We start from the raw sequence: 18,129 nt of genomic DNA, 5'->3' as shown, positions 1-18,129 counted from the left end.
TCGGTGTCGTCGTGCGGGCCTGTTCGTACGTCGTGCCCCAGGTGTCTCCGTCTCCGTCAACGTTCCTATCTACCACCCGCTGTGACCTGGGGTGGGCGTGTCCCCGTCGACGTCCCTGATTCAACTCCGGTGGCGTCACCACGGGGTCACCGAGGTCGACCAGTACTCCTACGGCGACGTTGTCATTGGCCCTAACCTGGGTCATCGGTCCACTACCGCCGTGGCTGTCGTCGTGCGTCCCGTCCCGTGTGTCGTCGACCTCATCAACGTCTCTGCTTACCACCCGCTGTGACCTAGGGTGGGCGTGTCCCCGTCGACGTCCCAGGTCCGGCTCCGGTGGTGTCACCTCGGGGTCACTAAGGTCGACCAGAACTCCTACGGCGACGTTGTCCTTGGCCCTAACTTAGGTCATCGGTCTACTACCGCCGTGGCTGTCGTCGTGCGTCCCGTCCCGTGTGTCGTCGACCTCATCAACGTCCCTGCTTAGCACCCGCTGTGACCTAGGGTGGGCGTGTCCCCGTCGACATCCCAGGTCCGGCTCCGGTGGTGTCACCACGGGGTCACTGAGGTAGATTAGTACTCCTACGGCGACGTTGTCCTTGGCCCTGTCCTGGACCACCTGTCCACTACCGTCGTGGTCACCCCCGTGCGTCCTGTCCCGTGTGTCGTCGTCCTCGTCAACGTCCCTGCTTACCACCTGCCGTGATCTGGGGTGGGCGTGTCCCCGTCGATGTCCCAGGTCCGGCTCTGGTGGTGCCACCACAGGGTCGCCGAGGTCGGCCAGTACACCCTCGGTGACGTCATCATCGGCTCCGTCACCAACCACTGGTCCTCTGTCGTCGTGGTCGTACTCGTCGTGCGGATCGTCTATCAGTCGGATGTTGTCTCTGTGTACTTTAGTCGTCCGTCCGTCGGCGCGACACACGAAGTACGAGGTGGTCCCCAGTCTGTCCACTACCTCGTGCGGTCCTGAATACTTAGGAGCCAGACTGGCGCAAAAGCCCCTCTCGCCAGACGACAGGTGGTGACACTTGACGAACACCAGCTGGCCAGGCTCCAATCATCCTGGGGGCTGGTGCGTCTGCAGCGTGCGTCGGGCCAGGTAGTCAGCTTGGCGACGTCGGGCGTCTACGCGCAGATCGTCCGCGGTCATGTCGTGCGAGTCGGGGGTGTGCGCGCTTCCCCGGGCAGGGCGAGGTTTCGGCCCTGCACCAGTTCAGCGGGGGAATGGCCCGTGACCGCGTTCGTCCGATGGCGCAGGCAAAACAGCAGCGTCGGCAGGTGCAGGTCCCACTTGGTGTGGTCCTCGTCCAACCGGATGCGCAGCTGAGTTTTAATGTCCTGATTCTGCCTTTCGGTCGGATTCGCGCGCGGATGGTAGGTGGGCGTCGTGTGATGCTCCACCCCCCATCCTGCGCAGGACATTCGCCAGCTTCTCCCCGTGAACTGCAACCCGTTATCCATCAGCAGGACCGCGGGGTACCCGTATCGCGGGAAGAACTCGCGCTCGAGCAGGGCAATCACGGTGCCGGCATTCACGTTTGGTACTGCGAACGCCTCCGCCCAGCGGGTGAAGACGTCCGTGACCACAACAATGAAACGCCGACCACGGGACGTGCGAGGATACGGCCCCATAATATCCACCGCCACAGTGTGGAAGGGATCCCGGGGCCGACGTGGGACCTTTTGATCCTTGCCGTCGGGTCGCCTGGACTTCCGCTCCTGGAAACGCAGGCAGGCCCGCACGTAGCGTCTCACTTCTGCCGCGTCGCCAGGCCAGTGGAACGTCCGTCTGACCTCACGCAGCGTCTGCTCCACACCCGGGTGTCCCGCCAGGGGGTGGTCATGCAGGTAGCTCATGACCCAGAACCTAGCCTCGGGCGGCACATGGGTCTGCCACCTGCTCGTCCTGTGAGCCCCCCTGATCTGGAGCACCCCGTTCAGACTTCGGCAGCCCGGTACCACCCCTTCCCCGCACTCCGTCAGTCGGGTCTGGGTGTCGGGGTCCCGGAGCTGCGCCGCGTGGACCCACGTGAGCAGTTCAGTCATCGTTTCTGGTCGCGCGTCAGGCGCAGGGGCAGTGGAGCTTGTCAGCGCGTACAACGCACATGGTCGCGGCACCGAGTCCTCTACCTCGCGTTCACGCTCAGGGAGGAGCACTTCCTCCCAGCCCTGGTCATCGTGGAACTCATTCTCAGGATCCGGATTCCGGGACAACTCGTAGGCCAGCTGATTTTCACATCCAGGAATGTGTTCGACCGTGAACGAGAATTCCTGGATCAGCATGGCCCACCGAGTGAACTTAGACTTCCGGCCCTGAGCGGAGTCTAGCCAGCGGAGACATTGGCTGTCGGTTCTCAGCGTGAATGAGCGCCCCTCGACGTGGTGACGGTACCTCTGCGGGGCCCAGACCACCGCAAGGCACTCCTGCTCATTCACGTCATACCTCCGCTCAGCCTGCCCAAACTTGGCGCTGGTGTACTTGATCACGCGCCTTACGCCCCGGTCATCCATCTGGTACAGTACCGCACCCATCCCCTCCTGACTCGCGTCTGTCTGGATGAAGATGGGGCGGCTGGGCACCAGGCGTGAGAGCGTGTGACAGTTCCTGAACCGGTGCTACACCTGTCGCAAGGCCTCGTCCACGGCGGGGGTCCACTGGAACTTAGTCTTCGGCGACAGTAGGTCCGTCATCGGGGCCGTTACTGTGTCGAAGTCGGGGATGACGGACCGCAGCCAGTTGAGCAGCCCCAGCAGCTTCTGGAGCTGCTTCCTGGTCTTCGGTGCCCCCTTTCCCTCGATCATCTCCAACTACTCAGATCGGGGGCGGCACCCCTCCGCCGTCACAATGTGTCCCAGGAACTCGATCTCAGTGGCCTCAATGTTACATTTCTTTGTGGCACACATCAGTCCGTGTCTGGCCATACGTTCTAGCACCAGTGCCAGATGGTGCGCGTGCTCCTCCCACATCCTGGACCAGACAATAACGTCGTCCAGATAGGCACTGGCGAATTCGCCAATGTACCCATCCAGAACACGTACCATCAGTGCCTGGAACGTGGCAGGGGCGTGTATGAGACCAAACGGCATGGCGCAGAACTGGTATCGCCGGCCGTCTGGTGCTGTAAATGCCGTCTTAGGGTGGTCCTCCAGGCATACCGGCACCTGCCAGTAGCTCGATTTCAAGTCAAGTGTCGTGAAGATAGTCGCGGCCCCCATTCCGGCCAGAGCGTCTGTGATGTTGATCTGGGGGGGTGGGGCGGGAATGGTCAGTTTGTTTACCGCCTTGAAGTTCACGCAAAAGCGTAAACTTCCGTCTTTCTTGGTGGCCAGCACCACCCGCGAGTTGTACGGGGAGGTGCTGGGTTCGACCACCCCGTCACGTAACATCTCGTCAATTTGAGTCTGTATGGCCCCCCGTTCTCGGATGCCAAATCCGTATACCTTCTCATAGGGGGGGGCGGTGCGGTACCATCGGTATCCGGTGCTCAGTCACGTTCGTCCGTCGTAGCCGGTCCGCGGCCGCAAATACCTGTGCCTGGGAGGCGAGGACATTGTTGATGACATCGACGTACTCCTCGGGAACACCGTTGTGAAGATCCTCTAGGCGGATGACTGACTGAGGGGGACTAGGGGGGAATCTGGTGCACGCCGTACACCGTCCAGCGCCCCCGGGTGCCGAAGTGCATCCGCCCAGCTCGTACTTCCACCGTGGCGTCGACCTCGTACAGCCACGGGACTCCCAGGATCAGCCCCTCGCGGAGCTCGGGGACCACCCAGGCCTCGATGTGGCTAACATGACCAACGATGCTCAATGTTACCTAGTTAATGCCCCCTGCGGCGACGACGGCGTCGCTGGTGGCCAGCTGCACCAGCTCCCTCCGTGGGGTCACCGCCTCCGCTCTCACCAGGTGGGCCGCGATGTAGGATCGGCTGGCGGCGGTGTCCACCAGGGCCAGCATCTCCCGTCCGTTAGCGTGGACGGGAATTCGCTGCAGCTCCTGCTCCTCGGGGCCGACCTGCCCCAGCTGTGCAGTCGTCTGTCCCCCACCGCCCCCGGCCTCCTGGCCGTCCGGGCGTGGGGAACTCGCGGCGAGGTCCGCGGCTCGTCCTGGCGCTGACGTGTTGACGTGCCGGTGGTCCACCTCGTCGACGACAGGTCGACGAGGCGGCTGGTCCCACCCCGGAAAAATCCCCGTTGGGGCCGCTGTGGTTCTGGCTGCATCCAGTTGCCCCTGGGTTGTCCCAGCACGGGAACTACTGGCGGGATGCCTATGCTGACGTTCCGGTTGCCCACCTCGCCGACGGCACGTCGAAGAGGCGGCTGGTCCGGCTCTGGTAAAACCGGCTTCAGGGCCGCGGTGGTTGTGATGGCATCCAGCTGTCCCTGAGGTTGTCCCGGCGCGGGGACAGCTGACGAGGAGCAGTTCTGTTGCCCCTTGCTTCCCGGCGGCGGACATGAAGTCGGTGTGATAGGCGCTGGCGGTGGTGGACGAGTCCTGTTGGTTACTGGGTCTGCCGGTGGCTGGCAGGTCGGGGAGCGGCACCCAGTTGTCCCTCTGCCCCCGTCCTCGTGTTTCCCGCCTGCGACGTGTTGCCTTCGCGCTCCTCCTCCCACGCGGCTCTGGTGGGGCACAGGCGATGCCAATGGTACCCCTCCGGGTAAAACCGGCATCGCGGCGGACGCTCGTCCCTCTCCCGCATTTCTGTCCGCTCGTGACGTCCTCCTCCTGCTGCAGCTGTCTCTGGGCGTCCCCTAGTGCCACCATGGTCTGTTGTCTTCCGCGGTCCTGCGCCGTCGGCGTAGCTAACCACGGCCATGTCAATGTACATGAGCTCTGTGACAGTTACGCGTGGTCCCGCGCGGGTACGGGGAACCCTCGCGCCCCTAAGTGCCATCCTCCACTGCGACATGTCGCGCTCAATCACGCGAGCGAGTGCCAAGAACTCCTCTGTGTCACGTCCGGCGGCTGTTCTCATGAAGGGGCGGAACTCTGGTAGCAATTGTTCGACGATGGTTGGTAACGCCGCACTCACGTCTCCACTCGTCCCCAATCGGCGGAACATGCGCAGCTTCTCGTAAATGAACTGTTCCGCACTCTCGTCTTCATCTTGGTTCCGGCAATAAAATGTCCGCAGACACAACGCACGCGCCTGATCGTTATCGTACCTGGTCTCTACTTGGAGTACAAAAAGCCCCCACTCGGTATCAAAACTCCCGGCCATTGACCACCAGTTTCTTGCCTCGCCGCGGAGCTGTCCCGCCACTCGCGACGCCCACTCTGCCCGTCGCACTTCGTATAGTTTTAAGAGGTGCTCGCACTCCCGCAAAAACTCCCGCGGGTCCTCGTTGTCTCTCCCCGCAAACACTGGCAACTCGAACTGAGTATTCACATACCGCACTACCGGCCCCTCCACGTTCGTGGGCTTGACGCTCTGTTCCCGTTTACACTCGGTGTCTGTGCTGTCCGCGCCGCCCGCGCCCCCGGCCGCGCCGCCGAGCCCGCACACTACGCTTTTTACGTCCATTTTCGCGGAGTCTCCTTCCTCATGCATGTCTGTTTCGAAACTGATTAGATCGTCTCTCTCTTGTCCCGCCTGCTTCCACGCCATCCTATCCTCCTGTGCTACTGATCCGGGATGTGATCGCAATCTCCCCCAGTAATACAACCCGATCCTTCCCGGCACGTTATCTTAAGTCGGAGATCCCGCTGCGCCGCCGTCTTGAATTTCTGTCGCTCCCACGTCGCGCTATCTCTCGCCGAAACGTCTCGTGTTCGCGCCGTTCCCGCGCCACATTATCTCCCGCCGGCGTGCTGGCGCAACGGCTCGAGTTCACGCCGCTCCCACGCCGAGCGGCTGCACCTTATTCCGTCCTGTCCTGCACCTGCGCGATTGCGTGCGCTTGCGTGCGCTTGCGTGCGTTTGCGTATGCTTACGGCCACACTAGTTGGGCGCTAAATGATGTCCCTCGGCTTGAGGCCCCCGGTTCCCTGCTTGCGTGACTGTCCAGTTATGCCCGTACTGCTCTCGTCGGTGAGGTGTGGGTCCAGGCCAACGTGGCCGGGACCGGGAACTGCTGGACCGGGAGGGAGGAGTTAGGTGAAGAGGAATAGTGGTAGACTTTTCCAAGAACAACTCGGCATTGACGATTTCACGAGCCTCTTTTATTGACTTTTTATAGCCTGCCGCAGCCTGGCGGAAACGTCACGGAACAAGCGCCATTCCCGCGGCGACCCGGACTCCCGTAAAACCGTACTGCCCGTTAAGACGTCCTGGCACGGATTGGGAATTCTTTACGTAATACTGACCCCGTTTAAGGTTACCGTGAAGAAGCGCAATACGTGCGCGTCCCGTTACGTAACGTTTCGTAAGACGATGGAGGTTCTGAGTCCCGTAATTGCACGTCCGTGTTCTGGAACTTTCGGCTGGTAACGTCACTCGACGACTCGTAAATTCAGTAAGGCGGCGAATGACTCGCGGAGGCAGCTTGACTGCCGCGATAACCCGTGAACTGGAAACGAAAGACTGGCCACGAGCTCCGGGTACGCGCTTCGCGAGCAGCGTGGAGCGGCATACATGACTGTCCTCGTTCGAGCCCTGAACACGACTGACTCTCCCCGCCCGCCAGCGGGCCGGAGCTCGCGGGCTGCGGGGAGGGGAGGAGAAATCGGCCGGCGTGAGAGAGGTCCCGCCCCGCGGTGCGCCAGGCTGCAATTACATACTAGCACACTTGAGGAAACACAGAATATTTACACAGCTAAACGAAACATTAATCAACAACAAATTTACAGAATTAATAAATTACGATTACAATATTTACATACTCGTTGAGGCCCGTGACCATTTGGGAAAATATACAAAAACACCGAATCATCTCTTGCACAAAAAGGCTCATTGGCCCGCTAGGGCGCACGCGGGTGCATCCCTGGCCGTCGCACTTCACTGGGGAGAAACACACTACCTCAGGCCCACGTCGGTGGCTAGGTACGGCCTCTGCACCTGGGAGGGTACGACGACTGTCGTCAAACTGTTTTATAGTACCTATTTAATTATTAGAATTGTGGCATCAAGTTGGCGACTGTAAATTTATGAACATATTGTATTGTCTTGACGTCGTCCGACCGAAGGCCACCCTAAAGCCCGACCTGCAACTGCCAGTATTCAACCCCGCTAACGGAACGCGCCCCTAGCCATGGCCCACCCGAGTCAGGCGAGCCACCAGCAGACAAGGTAGAACCCGGCCCCATAATAAACAGACCGACATTACAGTCAACCACTTTCATAAAACACACACAGAATATAAACAACATTACGTATAAGTTAAACGTTCGTTTAATGAAAGTGCGACTTAGGAGTGCCCGGGCACTCACGTGTGAAAATGTGTCGATACGTGTGTTAGTGTTCCCCTGGCGGCCTTCTGCCTAGATTAGTTAAGTATTTCATGTGACATAATTATTAACCCCTTGTGTTTCGTTATTACCCCCCACTGGAGCAGTCCGGCAAGAGACGAACAGTCTCTGGTGTGCCGTATAATTTAAAAAACATAATTCGTAAACATACTAACTCTAAATTGTAGAAGGGATGAGTAATGATAATTTAGCCTTAATAATAAATGTAGGAATTTAGCGCCCTTAAAATCTCTTGCTAACTTGTTAAATTGGAAAATAACGTAATGAGGTCAACCCTGGCGCGAGGGACACCGAGCCTCGGCCGGACGCCATGACACAACGGGAGTACAGCGCGACTCGTGGACCGGGGCGAACGCACGTCCCACAGAGAGACATCATCCATTGTCTGCATTGAACTCACTTCTGGTAATTATAGTCACTTCCTCGAAAACTCTTTTTATTAATCTCTCCATGCATACCCGGTTCAAATTTTCGGTCCAGGACTTAATCCGGCCGCGTAAATTTTAAAACCACCTGCACCACACTTGGTCTGAGAGGTAGTTTTCAGTATACGGCACGGGCCGCCTCCCGAACCACAGAACTTGAATTAAAACCAGTCGCCCCGGCGCTGACAACAACCCGTAAGGGAACTTGGATGAATTTAGCTGCGGTCCGCGCTCCACTACAGTGGACACGAACACCGCCTCAAGACATATATATACGGGATTGGCCACCTCCAATCGTCCTCAACCCCCTTTGGTGTAACCAGGCTCAGAACCGCCTAGTGCCACGCTAATACGTAACATTTCAGTAATTTTGTGCGACGCCTTGAACCTGGGACATCCTTGAATAAACTTGTGCAACGCACAACCACGTAACATTTTTGTAAACTTGTGCCACGCCTTCATTACGTAACTTTTCAGAATAACTTTGTGTAATTGTGTAACTTATGTATTGTGTGATGTCACCCTCTGTACGACGTGGTGTGTAATCCACGGTATTACACCAAGCCCACAGTCGCATGAATAAACGACGCACGTAATTTGCCGCATTAATTCAACTCCTAATTAATTAACCATACAACTCCCAACCACCACCATGTAGGGAATCCCTCATATCCCACGCAACACCGCCGACGGTCCTAGTGGGCCACGCAGGGGCAACCGACCCCACGACCCACCTATCGACTAGAAACAGAGCTAATCTGGCACCCATCCTTAAACACTACATCGACAACAGCCATTCCCGCTAGGAGCCGTACTGGGACTCGAGCCCGAGACCCCGGACGACGGCAGTCTCACTGTGAACTTTTTTAGTTGGATTTCTCCTAATCTGACTCGATCATTGTCATGGGCACTTTAATTAAGGCTAGTGGCCGCGGTATCTGGTAATGAGGTTAATGCCTGTGAATTAATAATTGTGTCCTAATGTCTTGTTTCTTAATTGTTTTATGGGGTTGAGCCCCCAGGGGTTCTCGTGCACTGAAGTTTATTTGAGTCTAGTGGGGTCACGCCCGAGGTGCTCGCCTGACTCATTCCTGCTGGGCTAGGGGTGCATTTCTTAAATGGGATCTGGTACTAGCGGTGCGGAGCATGGGCTCAGAGGCCATGGTCGGGAAGACGTCAATGTGGATATCGATATATACACACTTACACCGCCATCGGTGCTCCCTCTGAGAGCACAGGCCGTTATGTGTCCTCAACGCCCGAATTAGCGCCAGTGTAACGAACAAGCCCACGCGTGCCAAGTAGAGTAGGGTAGGGCAGTGCACCGAACGACGTGACACTATAGTCACGGCTGGCTGTGTTGTGTGAGCGCCCGGCCGGGTGTGGCAATGCGCAATACGAACATAGTGCACATGCAAATTTCATTAGGAGAAATAACTAAAACTTTTTATGTATTTAATATTCATGAATAATTATTACATGTTAATTGATATTCTTTGTGTCACAAAACTGGCCGTCAACATCTTCCCGCGCTCTGCACCTTTCCGCGGAAATTCGAGCCCTCCCTGGCCGGGTTGCCAGAGAGAGTCGTCAGTCGCCATCTAGCACTCACCAGGGCCGGCAGCTCCACGTGCGTGGAGCCTTCAACCTTCGCGCCAAAACAAGCATGTAGCTTCCATAGGTAATTTCTTGTAATCCGTTTTCATCCGCTCCACGGTCGGCCCTAAATCGACTGTACGATATGTCGTGTGGTTTTTATTAATAATGGGTGACTCAGCCACGAGTCGTTTCGCGTAATACGTAAATCTTATTGTTCTGGGCAACACGTCGATGTGCCCGTGCTTCACACCATAATTCCTCCGTCAGGAGATTTGGACTTTACCCACGCAGGGCGGCATTGCGCCAAACACGAACAGTGACTTAATAACGATTCAGTTCCTGGGACGTGCCGTGGTCGCGAGTGAGTTTCTGTGCCCCGGTACTGTAGCGTCCACGCCCAGCATTAGGTGGCTCCACGCCAACACGAGAATGGACCCTCGGTAACTATGTTAATATAATCTGAGTAGTGTTCCTGTATCAGACTCTTCCGACCTACGGGACAATTCCCGGTCAGACACTTTCTCCGGTAGCGATGTTAGTATTAGTTTTCAGCCCTCAGCCAATCACGTGCGGGTAATCCCAGTGGTTCAACTAAGTCAGTTATTCATTAATTAATTGGAGTGTTCCTCTGTTTTACCGTCCCGAGTAACATTAGCCGGCACCTCCAGACGCGCCACTCGCCTTCATCGCCTTTACTACTGCTCTCAGGGTAGCCTGCAATCCTCGGTGGGGTATTTCTAGGGAATTTCGCAAACCGTGAATCAATACCGCCATTCGAGGGCTGTGTGTGCAGCGATGAGAAGGTAGACGATGATACGGCCAGTTACATGACGGTGTTCTGTATCAAGTGACGTAGTGTACCGTGTGACATGTTAATAAATCAAGTTCTATTTACGTGTTATATTAATCGTACTGCGTCCTGGGTGGCCTAAACAGCCCGGGCAGTCCTTGTCGACGCGTCCCTGCCTGCAGCCACGAGGCAAAGAACCCCGCCCTCGAGTGAAAATTCTAGTTTTCATAATTTAAATTTATTAGTTTTAAAACAGGCAGCGGGGACAGCGTCAACACATACATAAGCTTTGTATCTGTTATCAAGTATAAACTTTCGTATTGTTACCTATGAATGTAATTTTTGTTACACTCAAACAAATTTCATTTGTTTTGCACAATAAATTTGTTATACTCCCCTTTTTTCTATTGTATAAACTTCCTACTTACTGTAGAGGTACACATAATTACAATTATCTCGTGCTACTAAGGTAAATTTATCTTTTCCCTTTTATTTAATCCACAATTACCTTAACACACAAGTAATATAACAGCACAAATCACTATAAGATATCCTCTCAATAGCCACAACCTTATTTTCAGTGCAATCGGACTCGCCTGTGATGGCCGAGCTAGTGAGTACCTCGAATACAGTCGTGGCGCCGGCACTCGAACAAGACGCCGCTGCTGGCCACCACTCTGTATTATAATTTCATATAATGTATATCATATAACTGCAGAATTTAGGCATTGAAAACCCTACAATTTTAATCATGTTTCATGATGTGGCATAGTACTGGGGAAAGTCGAATCGACCACCTAAACATGATCCAGCTCCTCAAACTATAATTGCAAAGATGATTTTAACAGTGAAAAGTCGACAGCAGGACACTTACCTCTGCCATAACCCACCACCCTCTCCCCTTGGATGGAAGCGAAGAACTGGTAATAAAGAAATCTGATAAGCCTCCCTCTCTTCCGCCCAGGCTGTGTGTGTGGGAGTGAGAGCGAAATAGGACCTTCGAGCTTCTGCTGGTTCCTCATAGATGGCAGGCCACAGAGCGAGCACCATATACACCCTTCCTGTCCGAAGGCCATTTCGCCACTGACATGCTAGAACTAAGCTTCTTGACCTCTCTACAGAATAATGACGACCTGCAGAGGCATCTAGATACTTATGTGATCATCTGATCCTAATTTCATTGTTTTCGTAGCTGTGACCTTTTTTAAAGTGCACCAATCGCCTTAAATTTGAAATGCTGCCAGTATGTATCTGGTTGGCTGTAACAGAATGTGTAATGCCACCTGACTTGCTGGTTAAGAATTTAAATTAACAGTGTTAACCTTATATAGTCTTTGGTTAAAACACAATGGTGGCGGCTGCCATGACGTCATAGGGTATGCTCCAAAAGCGATGGACGGTACTGAGATTCGGAATTTGCTTACTGCCCTGGGCAGTACCATATCAGCACTTACAAATTATTAGTGTTCCGTGTGCCATATAGTTGTATCGGAAAAGAGCCAAAATAAAAAGTGGTACAATCCAAGGGTACCAACATTGGAACTGTAATATTTTTGTGACCACATGGCATTGTTTCTCTAAACTGCGAAATGTGTGGTTATGAAGTCTGTGTGGATTGTCTAGAAATATTGTTGTATTAATGTTACTTCTTGTAACATGGTATAAATATATAGCTAATTTTTATCGCAAAAGTAAAAAATTTCTAAGCTATTGTCAAGATGGAAAGTGACGATGTAAGTTAATACACTGGAAAACCAACTGTAACTTACTTAGCCTATATCTTAAGTCACCTTATGTTTTATGTCAATTACGTGAAGAGCTAAATAAACAGACTTGCACAAACACTTTTTACTATTTAATTTTTTAGATTCATAGTAATTCTTTGATAAGCTTGCGGTAAAAACGTGTGTGTGTATGTTCTACAACGACGTGGAAATGGAGATAACACGTAAACATCTCGTAAACGGAGACGTATCTCCCGGAACAATTCACAGTCGCGTCTATTCCGTCCACAGTGCACGGTAATGTAACAAAAATTCTTTGATTGTATAACACTGGCAGGATATACATCTATAATAAAAATAAACTGTAATGTAAACATAGAATACTAGATATTCTTCTTCGTGAAACAATTTTTAATGTAGTTAGAACACAAACATACATGGCTACCATCTAGCTTCTATTGGGGTTGCACAGATCAACATAAATATAATTTAATCTGTATGGTCAGTGTCTCCATGCATGCCATCGTATATACTCCGTTTCATGATATCCATCTTTGTTACTGGATCTGCCTCCGCTTTTGTGTCATTGTAGAATGGGCCTGAGGCCTAGTACGTAAGAAATGCAAGATGCAAAAAGTTCAACAATTTTGTTTTAAAATACCTGTTTATAAACTATGCAAGATGTTTCTGACTTCTATTTTTAAAAGTGAAATTTTCCACAATGTTTATGAGACGCGGGTGTTATGTGCATAATAACCAATAATAATATTATTACATAGCCCTGCATCACATTTTCACATGTTTTACTTTCGCTCAAAGAAGAATATAAAATTTCAAATCAAATTGACAGTTTCATAAGTTTTCATGATAGACCTGATTTATCAAAATAAGCCCAGGACAAAAACTGGTTTTCTGCTGTTTAGCAAATTTAAATTTGTAGGGTTGGTGACGTCTTGTGACTTTTGAGCTTTGTAAATTACAGCAATTTTTTTTGCGTTAGTTGCATGTAATGTTGTGATGTTGCATTTCTTTGGCTGGGTTTGTAAACTTCCCAACAAATAGAGCTCTAGAAATAAAGGATGCAAAAAACTAAATAATCACATTTTTAAATATCTTATTCATTTATAAATTACGTAAAACATTGGCCAGCTTTCAACTATATCTGTTTTGGGACTTCTATATCCGAAGTGAAGTATTCCAAAAACTTTGAGAGGTAGCCTATGTACAATATGTGTACAGAGGACTACAATTTGCTTTTTATTGCTTGCACTATGTTTGCACACAGTGAGAAATGCATTTTTTGTAACAGCAGGCTATAACATCTGTAACAAAACTATCTTTCATAAATTTACTAATATTTATGAATTGTTATTATTTGAGTAGGTATTTGTTTAAATGCATCATTTCTAAAAAAACAAATAACAGTCAGAAAATGATGTTTTTGAGTACTACTGACAGACTAATATTTCTCTAATATTGTTGCAAACAGAGTTTTTATTTTAACAATATCCCTGAGTTTTTTTAAAAAAAAAACCAACAGCAATTAATTGTTAAATTAACATAAAATTGCATTAAAAATTCACCATGAATGAGTCAGTATGAAAATATAGCGTGAGCAACACAATATTCATCGTAATTAATGTGTGTTGCACCATAACTTTAGTCAATATTAAAATAAATACCAATGCAATATCATACAAATGCTCACAATCTCTTATTTTTAAATCGTTTTATAACATGCTATTAAAGATTAAACTTCACTCGCAGACAAAATTACTATTCCCGTACGCATATTCGCAGGCAACTGTAACATATAATTAAACTGACAAAATTTAAAAAAAAAATCAGAAATGAATATTTTCACAACCTAAGGCTGTACATAATTAATGAATGTTCTACTACAATCATATGTCTACCTAGAAATAAATACTTTTCAGTTCTACATGTAAAGTAAACTAAGAACATAATACATAAAAACAAGGAAAAAACTATGTATGAAGTATGATTATACATAGAAAATATCTCAAATTATTACCTATCAGTTGCTGTCAATTTCCATCTCTTTTTTTCCTTGATCCAAGATGAGAAAGGACTATTGCCAAAGGCATTTATGTACTTCAATTTGGTGGAAAAGGTAACAATAACATTATTAATCTAGCGTAAAATCAAATTGTATGTCAGTAAAAAAAAACTTGAAATATCGCAATTCTGTTTGCTACAGTTGCAAAGTAACAGTAGTACTTAGATGGCAAAAAAGTTCTAATGCTGCTTTTGTCATTAATGACCAACAATCAAAATTTTTCATCGTAAAAGAACATTTATCATGATAATTTTTACAAAACAATCAAAAATTTGTGAAAATATCTAAAATTAAATATAATCATTAAAAACATTAATAAATGCATAGAAAAATGTGAAAAGGCCATTACCAAAATTAGCAGATAGAAGTTACTTGTGAATAAACGTTCCGTCATACCAGGATGCCCCAGACTTTCACCTAGTAATGCTCAAAATAGCATTGTGCTAAAATAAACTTGAGAAATAGATGTTTGTAACTTGAGAATTAGAAAATAGTGAAAAAAAAAAAACTGGTTGTCTGTAAAGTTGGTTTACGGACAATGGTTTAACGTGACGTCAAAACAAAACATTGATGAAATGATTGCATGCTTTCATGAATAAAATTGAATCATTTTTATTGAATTATCACTATTTTGTATGGATACAAAGAAGGACTGAAATGAAATCTACAATTTAATTGATAAATTTACTTTTATTTGCACTCATTAATTCAAATATATTTATTACTTTAACCAAGAGATAATTTTAACTATAACTTTTATACATGTTTGCTATTTAACTTCTTCCAATCTGTGTTATTCTGTTAAGGATAGGACGATGATAGGAAAAGTAGGAAACGAATGGGAGTGTTTCAAGTTTAATGTGCCTCGAAAAAGTCAAATCGATGGTTGTTCCAATCGAGTGGAAGAGAGATAGATGCGGCGCAAGCGTACAATGAGCGTAATGGGACACAGCGTAACGGGACACTTTTTCGTGCGTGCAGCCGGCGTTCATCGATTTATTAGACATTGTCGCATCAAAAACATTCAGTTGAAGCTAATTAAAATTATTAACATTTCAAGTCATTCAAACAAACCATTTTTTTCTGTTCAAATTTTATAAAATAATTAATTACTGAAATAATGCAATAGAAAATAATGGCATTTACGAACAAAATATAATCATCCATTATTTCACCATGCAAAGATATTTAAATATGTGGGCAAAATGAGCACATCATAGTGGAATCTGGTGTAGATGAATTACCCTGAAACAAGTGAAAATAATTAATTTTAAAAATAAATTTCACCTTTGTATTTCTTTATTTCTAATATTATTTATTTCAGATGTCTAATATATCACAGCAAAACATTTTTTTATGTGATTAGGTTACTATAATACCCTTTTTAAAGATAATTTAACTTATATTATACTTAAAACAGGTTTATATTTAATTTAGTAAATTATGATTGTGGTTCTTTAAATTTCTGTTCATACAAATTTTTTCATTCTTTCGTAATTATTCTGAGGATATATTGACTGATTTAGAAAAATAGTTACTCTTTCATTCAAAAAACCTTTGAAAGTGCAGTTCCAAGCCAATATTTGCTTCTTTTTTTTTACAGATTGTGTGGAGTATCATCAACAGATCCTTCTGTTCGTTCAAAGTCAAGTATGTGTGTTGTTGTCAGTGGTAGAAGTATTTTATTTTTAAGTTAGTGTAGGTACTGTAATAGTTATTGAACCCATAATATTTTTTAAGTAGTTCAGGGTTCGTATGCTTCTTTAATATCCTTAATTTGTCTTTAATTGAAAAAGGGCCCTTAAAAATCCTTAAATTTCAATTATAATCCTTAAAAAAAACTCAATAATATTGACTGATATAATGCAAATAAGGGATAAACTGTGGTATTTGACTGTTCTTTTGTTTCCAACTTTGCAGCAAACAAGCATACACAGTACAGTTTTCGAATTTCGAGTCAAGTGATTAGATTTTATTTACAAAAAAGTTTTGTATTTGTTTTTGATACCTTTAAATTAAAAAGTTGTGTTTTACTGTATTTCTTTTAACGTGTAAAGTAAATAAAGTTAGCAATTATTTTTTGTCTGTTAACTATTTAACATAATTTTTGTGAGGTACTTTCTGATATTACAAATGGTTTTCTACCTGTATATAGTAAATTTCCTTAATTTTTGATTACACAAGAGGGTACAAATCATGTAGTTATAAAACTTATCTTGTCATTAGACAGCCACTGACGGAGATTGTTTTTGTGGGGTGATGGAAGTTGCTATTCAGCGGTAAAATGTGTTTAAGTTGATCCCTTGATCCTGAAGGCATGATACTGTATACTTTGATACTGTGGTACATGATGCTTGCTGTTTTAATATAGTGCAACAACAGATACTGGACATAACAAAAAATTGTGATATAACAATAAATTATGATAGTAAGTTAAATACGAAAGAAACATTTTCCACGAGACCTGATATAATTTGGTTATATTGTGACATTCGAGTTTTTGTTATGTCCAGCATTTTTTGACGTACTAAACTATAACAGCAAGCATCATGTACCGCAGGATCAATGCATCCATAATCATGTCAGCAGGATCATGGGATCAACTTGGATATGTGATACGGAACAATTACTCTATTCAGCAATCATCTAACCTACCGGCAAGCAGACTGCAACTCTGAAAGATCTCTACCACCATTTTAGCTGTGTTCACAACTTGTGCGTAGTGTACATTTCTTATATAATTAGTAGGCACAAGCTTTAATTGTTTTATTTTTAGTAAATTTTTGTTTAGATAGAAGATTTCAGTGTTAGGGTTTTTATTTGTATAAAATATGTTTTTTAATACTTCAGCCATTACATTTTATGGACAGGACATTTTTTTTCTATTTACAAACTTGATTAATTAACCGTTAATTAATAAAATATATGTTTTATTGTAGGTACAGTTACTTTAGACTTTGTTAATCATTCTCTTTGAAAACTATGATAATTTGTTTATTTTGTACTGTGTTAAGCACTAATTAATAATTTGTTATGGACAAGACACAATTGAGAACTATTAAAAGTAACCCACAGTTTCAAGGAAAATTTCTGTGATTAATAATGGAATTATTGGATGATTGAGAATCAGAATTTTTCACAAAAACTTAAGTGATATTCACTACTTAATTGATAGATGGAGAAAACGTGTGGATGGGGTGGTAGTGAAATGGAGGAGGGGGGGGGGGAGATTCTTCTGTGAACATCACACAGCTCTACTACTCTACTACAAGGAACAACAGAATAGTACGTGTCAAATTAGGGAGTCTACGTTCATATAGCTAAAATTTAAGAAAATATAAAACAATCATTTTCCAGTTTTACACCGTGCATTTTACACACATTAAATACATTTTTGTTTACAATCAGTTCAAGAGAATTTCAGGCAATGTATCATCCCAGTAAATACAGTTTGTAGGCTTTGAGCTAGAAGTATTAACCATATTTTAGAATTCTGCAATGGAATTAAGGGAATGGCCAAAAAGTGAGTCTTAAGACTACATTATTGTAAAAACTGTTTCAGATATCTGTACACGGAAAGGGGGAAGCCTAGAAGTAGGAGGAAGAACTGTAGGAAAGTTTTTAAGGAAAGGTGTAGAATGGAAAGGGGGGGAAAAATCTTGCTTGTAGTGGGAATGGAATGTCTTGGGTGAGAAAAGTGGTTCAATTGAAAAGAAAAGTGGTTTGTGCCCAGTTGCAGCAGTCTTCATAAATACATCCATGATTATGTATGTACTTGTTGGTGTTTGGTGGCTGAGAGAGGTGTTTGTAAGTTAGTTGGTTGCACGAGCTGCTGTGTTCCCAGCTCGAAGACGCAGAAGCTGTGTCGCAACGAGTACAACCTGACGGGTCTGTGCAGCCGGCTGGCGTGTCCGCTGGCCAACAGCCAGTACGCCACCGTGCGCGAGGAGAAGGGCATCATCTACCTCTACATGAAGACCATCGAGAGGCAATCTTTACTCACAAACATCAGTGGATATTTCACCCACCAGATGCAATAAACAATTAATTACAATAGCTTATTGTTATGAAACCACCAACCAATGCTAAACAAATTCCT

The 18,129-nt window shown here is 46.9% G+C and overlaps 1 protein-coding gene across 2 annotated transcripts in view; it reads left to right on the top strand.

Moving 5' to 3' along the window:
• The first annotated feature begins 11,747 nt into the window (after positions 1-11,747).
• The window catches only part of LOC134536569 (protein MAK16 homolog), a 32,535-nt gene continuing 26,153 nt past the window's right edge, over positions 11,748-18,129 (top strand). The window contains exons 1-3 of one of the 2 annotated variants that reach the window (XM_063376322.1): positions 11,748-11,959; positions 15,634-15,680; positions 17,875-18,018. In XM_063376322.1, coding sequence (XP_063232392.1) covers positions 11,945-11,959; positions 15,634-15,680; positions 17,875-18,018 — 206 coding nt within the window. In that variant the 5' untranslated portion in view covers positions 11,748-11,944. The remainder of the gene's footprint in view (positions 11,960-15,633; positions 15,681-17,874; positions 18,019-18,129) is intronic. The other variant, XM_063376321.1, reaches the window with a different exon arrangement.

The sequence above is a fragment of the Bacillus rossius genome, chromosome 11, assembly GCF_032445375.1.
Source record: "Bacillus rossius redtenbacheri isolate Brsri chromosome 11, Brsri_v3, whole genome shotgun sequence".
Taxonomy (NCBI): domain Eukaryota; kingdom Metazoa; phylum Arthropoda; class Insecta; order Phasmatodea; family Bacillidae; genus Bacillus; species Bacillus rossius.
Note: the sequence above shows the minus strand (reverse complement) of the source record. Positions and strands in the feature narration are given on the sequence as shown.